Source organism: Crocuta crocuta, unplaced genomic scaffold, assembly GCF_008692635.1.
Source record: "Crocuta crocuta isolate KB4526 unplaced genomic scaffold, BGI_CrCroc_1.0 scaffold145, whole genome shotgun sequence".
Lineage (NCBI taxonomy): Eukaryota > Metazoa > Chordata > Mammalia > Carnivora > Hyaenidae > Crocuta > Crocuta crocuta.
The window spans coordinates 5765053-5770559 of record NW_027530857.1 but is presented as its reverse complement, the minus strand read 5'-3'; the positions used below and the strand labels follow the sequence as shown (position 1 = coordinate 5770559).

At 41.1% G+C, this 5507-nt stretch overlaps 1 protein-coding gene across 1 annotated transcript; it reads right to left on the bottom strand.

The window, feature by feature from the left end:
* Positions 1-4958: 4958 nt before the first annotated feature.
* On the bottom strand, positions 4959-5111 carry LOC144235974 (large ribosomal subunit protein eL39-like). Its single transcript, XM_077769588.1, has one exon. The coding sequence runs from the start codon at positions 5109-5111 to the stop codon at positions 4959-4961; it is 153 nt and encodes a 50-aa protein (XP_077625714.1).
* Between the last annotated feature and the right edge of the window lie 396 nt (positions 5112-5507).

Genomic DNA, 5507 nt, shown 5'->3' with positions numbered 1-5507 from the left:
CATGAGCATATCTATACGTCTCTGCTTCCGCATCGGGGCACTCGCTCGTTCTGTCGTCTGGAGTTTTCTTCTAGCGTGGTCTAGCCGAAAGCTCCTAGCAAAAAGCAAAAAGAAGAGAAAAATTAAATGCTGCATCTGAAGGACTAGAGGGAGTAGAAGCAAGGTTATTAGGTTAGGAAACCGGAGGGCCGGGTCCTAGTGAAAAGCCCTCACTGTACATGCTTTGTCAAGCATCTTTCTTTAGCTCAGCTTCGGTTTCCTCACTGCAATGTGGTCCAGTTGAGTAGGTGATTTCTTAGTGTTTGTTTAGCCTAATGTCTGTAGTAAATATGGTAACTCTACAACAAACGTATAGACAGCCTTAAACTTCACAACTGTGCATTTACATAGTGTTCATGCACTCAGTCCATTGGAGTTCTTAGCCTCAAATGGTCCCTTATTATTATAAAGGCAGATCGTCGTGGGTTCCTAAAGGAGTTGTTCTGTGCAAAGGGGTTTGGGGGAGATATTGATGGTTGAGTACAAACGAAGAGGGGATACGCTTTCATTTTGGGTTGGCAGGCACTCCATCCAAAAATGAAATAAAAGTGTAGCTAGGTCAGTGAATAATCAGGGCTCACTAGAGTACAGGCAGAGAACAGCTTAGTTTTCCCTTCAGATCACATGTTTAGTTCCTACAGGCCCTTTCTGTGGATTAGTTCTGCTCCTGACCCTGGATGAACTCTTGGGCAGGTCTTGCCTCTCAGGGGATAAACAGACCGTCCCTTGTTTGGGGATTAGAACTTCAGTCTGATCTAATAATCCCACAACTCCAGTCCTGTCCAGAATCTTAGTCAACACTTCAAATGTGTATCCAGGTAAACCCTCCCCAACTTGGGCCTGACCCAGACCGCCATTCTAGAGTCCAGAAAAAGGAGTGGTGGCATCTCTTCCTCCTTCATACCTGTGGTTTTGGACGCCTCTGGCTTTGAAGGAGATAATGAAGGTATTAGGCAGAAGAGTCTTTATCTGCCTGGTGCCCCTGTGATCTGCCCTTTGGTGCCACTGTGCCATGGCAGATGTCCATAAGAGAGTCCATCCTTCGGGCAGTTTGATTTTTTTTTTTTAATGGCTTACTGTCATATTGGTTTCCATATAACACCCAGTGCTCATCCCCACAAGTGTTCTCCTCCATGCCCATCACCTCCCTTCAACTCCCCCCCACCTCCATTAGCCCTTGGTTTGTTCTCAGCATTCACGAATCTCATGGTTTGCCTCCCTCCCTCTCCCCAACTATTTTTCCCCTTCTTCTCCCCCATGGTCCTCTGTTAAGTTCCTCGTAATCCTCCTATACATGCAAATATATGGTATCTGTCCTTCTCTGCCTGACTTACTTCGCTCAGCATAACACCCTCCAGTCCCATCCACGTTGCTACACATGGCCAGGTTTCATTTCTGGAGGACCCGCTGCCTCTCTTTTGCGGGGGCACAACTACCCCTTAGTGCCTATGCTTTTTTCATCCCAGCTGCTGGATTGCAGTCTGTCCCCTGGAAGGATAGGGACAAGACTTAGTGACTGAAGGACGTAGGACTAGAAGTAGGGTTAGGGTTAGGGAGGAAAGAAGCTATGCATGCCCCTGACCTTACATTTCTCAGCCTGAAGGAGGCCTCAGCTAAAGGAGGGAGAATGAATATGTATATATATATTTAATAACAGTAAGAACATTTAGCATGAAATTGACCCTCCTAACAAAATTTTAAGTGCACAATTCAGTACGGTTAACCACAAGCATGATGTACAAGCAGATCTCTAGAATTTATGTATCTTCTATACCTGAAACTTCTATAGTGGATAGGAATTTAAAGTTCTGATTATTTCCCTTTATGAGGCAGAGATACTTAGACTGGACAGTTTTTTTTAATGCCCGAACTAAGAAACAAGTTGTTTATTATCAAGAAGTACTTGATAAATAACGTGTCCTATTTTGCATTTGCCTTGTGTCAAAAAGAGGTGTTGCGTTTTCGGTTCTATTTTAACTGTAAGAATCACTCGACTACATAGTTGAGGTTAAGGTTCTTAAAGTACATCTTAAAGTTTGAATACCTTTTTTCTCCTATCCTTAATTAAGCATCACTGTTGATGATGTTTTCACTATTTCTATAGAGTAAGGAACTTCTGTGCTTTCCACTGGACAAAGACCACTTTTCTGCACACCCAGTGGTCACCAAGGAAGGACAGAAGAAATTCCAGGAGATAGGAATTGTGGAAAGTCTTTTGAAAAGAGAACAGACCCTTTGGGGGCCTGGTACTCAGCTGCTTCATCCCTTGTCATCTGCTGTGATGACTTGGAAGTGAGTAGCAGCAGTGAGACAACACATTGTTTGAAAGCCTTGGAAGGGGAACATTTCTAATAATAGCGCCAGGACTAATGAGTTTCACATTAATTAATGAAAGTGACAGTAGTTGAATCTTATTCAAATAACACGAATACAAATAAAAACATGCCCGGGCTTGCTTGTCACACTTTGCACTGAATGCTATAGTCTGTTAAATAGCTGGACATTGGCCAAGAAAATACCTGGAGTGCTTCATGGGATAATACCCAATAGTTCAGTCAGTTTCTGAATAAGTGTGAATGATTCTTTTATGGCTTTAGGTACAAGAAATGAAGTACAGGCTAGATGTCTGTATTTGTGAAAGAAAAGCTTTCTCTGTATTTTCCGTGTAACTATATGAAGCTCCACTATTGGATGTTTTTTCCAACACTGTTTGACTGGTGGTGGTATCCTGAAATTTTTCTCAGGAGGCCAGTGAGTTTCTTCCAGACTAATCTCAGAGAGCAGGGTAGGTATCCAAATAGACAACTCTTATAAAACTCTGCGGATATGATTTGTGTAATTTTCTGTGGATACCTGGGGTTTGATAACACATGGTGTGCTAGTATATCATCACATGCAAATTGCCTGTGGTTGTCATGTTATATGTCCCGACTTTTGCAAGTTTTTCTTTCAACAATTGGGTGGGACTCAATAGGTAGAATTATAGCAGCTAAATATACTTTGTTCCTTTTCAGTATATATTCTCTCAACCCACAGCATTTTTACTCTGCATTGCTGGAGAGTTTTATGGATCCCTCCAACCTAAGTTTCCTTAGAGTTTTCCTTAGAGTTCCTCAACTTTAATGAGAGTAAAACTCTCTAAAGGCCCGAGATATAAGGGAAGTCATTTTAGATTTCTTTCTAAGTCACCATGACTGTACAAAAACTGTATTTAAACTAAAAGCCTGATTTCTGGCCCACCGAGCATACACTGTGCACCTGTTTTGTAAGTGACTGGCTTAAAGGAAAACCATCTAGACCCTAAGATACAGATCAATGCTCCTACACTCTGCATTCCTTGGTGTGAAAATTTGTGATTCCTGCCTATAATTTTTCAAGCCTTTACAAGATGTAAAGAGTATATAATGTTATAAAAACTGTTCATTTCCTGGAGCACTTTCTTCCCTGTGAAGAGCATGTTTCCCTGGGTAGCTGTCCTAACTTGGGCTCAAAACAAACTTTCTTTTCACTTTTAGAAATTCTAAAGGGTTTGTTCATTTTGCATCAACAATCTCGACACTATTGACATTTGGGGGGGGGGATAATTTTTTTTTTTTAATTTTTTAATGTTTATTTATTTTTGAGAGAAACAGACAAATCGTGAGTGAGAGAGGTGTAGCGAGAGAGGGAGACACAGAATCTGAAACAGGCTCCAGGCTCCATGCTGTCAGCACAGAGCGCATTGTGGGGCTCAGACTCACAAACTGTGAGATCATGACTTGAGCTGAAGTTGGACGCTTAACCAACTGAGTCCACAAGGCGCCCCAAGGCGGGATAATTCCTGCTGTGGGGGGCTGTTCTGTGCATTGAGGATGTTTTGCAGCACCCCTGGCCTTTGTCCACTAGATGCCAGTAGCACCCTCCCCCAGTTGTGATGAGCAAAAATGTTCACAGACATGACCGAATGTCCCCTGAGGGGCAAAATCATTTCTACCCCCCTCCCAACTTACGACCATTGCCTTAAACAATGAGTCTTGTCTCTCATTCAAGGCCCGTGCAAAGAACATTAATAGAGCCCAATGACTCACATATGGTAGCAAACCTGGAAATACCCTGGTGTACCCTCGTAAGAGTCAAATCTTAAACTATGAAATGTAAATGATGCCAATTTTCAGGAAGAATGTGCTTGAACAGATTCATTGAGATGGGAAATATGGTTTCAACCTCTAAGTAGGCAATGCTGGTTTTTAAAGAGCAGTTGTTTTTTAATAACATGCTCCCATTTTCCATCGATAACAACTGCTGATCCTATTAATACTAAAATTTTAATGCTTCAGGTACCACTATTAGCAAAATCCCCGAGTTAGATGCATTAGTGTTAATCATTCTTTTCCTTATAACAAGTGCAAAGGAAACAGGATAAAATGGTACTACTTGGGATTTTGTTCAAGGGTGAAAAACAAGTGTAATGGTTACAGGAACAGAGCTAGGTGATAGGCAGAGAGAGGAAAAATTTAATCATTACAGGACTAGCATGAGATGACAGGCAGGCAAAGAAAATGAAAGAACATAGTGTTCTAAAATTGTTTCAAGAGAAAATGGCCTAAAATGGCCTTTTTCTTGGAGCCTCGGGTGAGAATCATTGCACACAGTTTAGTCTTAGGGAATTCACAGTGGAGAATATAGTTTCAAACCTTCCTCTCTTTGAAGAAAGAGCATTTAATGAGTGATTTTACTTTATTTTTTATTATTATTTTCAAACAAAAAGTCTCATGTATGAATTACTGAACCCAAACCACTGGTGCAGAAGCCGAGTAACAGAAAAATCATTTTCCCAATAAAACATGTCTATTGTTCAGATAGGAGTGATGTTTACAGAGTGAAATGAGCATGTGACCTTCATGCAGCATAAGTACATACGCCATCTTTTGTGTGATCCCTTATAGACTCCACTTGGTTCTCCAAAGTCTCCTCTTGGAACTGTACCTGATTTTATTACAAGTTTTTATCCAAATCCACTGGGGAATGGGATGATTCTGCTTTTGTTTCTTGACCAGGAATGGCTTGATCCTAAAAGTCATGTGAGAAGACATGATGGGGAACAGTTAACCACACACGCCACGATGGCGGAGAAAGGGAGGGTTAATGAGTATTTAAAATGCATTACCATTGCCATCTGATTTATTAATGCTTCCTGCAAGCCTGGAAAATTCAGAGAAGCTTTCTTTTCTTAGGAAATAGTAAAGAAAATGGCACGCCTATGACCAGAAATCTTCTGTCTAACATCAAAGTGAATGAAAGTGGAAATACAACAAATAGGAAGTGTTTTGATTCTTCCCTGACCAACCTGTAAAGGCACAGCCGATCTACTTGGGCTTTGAGTGACTGTCTAACCACTAGGAAGTTTTTAATCATGATTGTTTGTAGGATACACCACAATATTTTTAGAAACAAGGAACGTGTTTAACTCAAAAAAACTCAGTTTTGCT

Coding starts and splice junctions, on each gene's coding strand:
- LOC144235974 (XM_077769588.1), bottom strand. CDS start 5,111: ATGTCTTCTCACATGACTTTTAGGATCAAGCCATTCCTGGTCAAGAAA.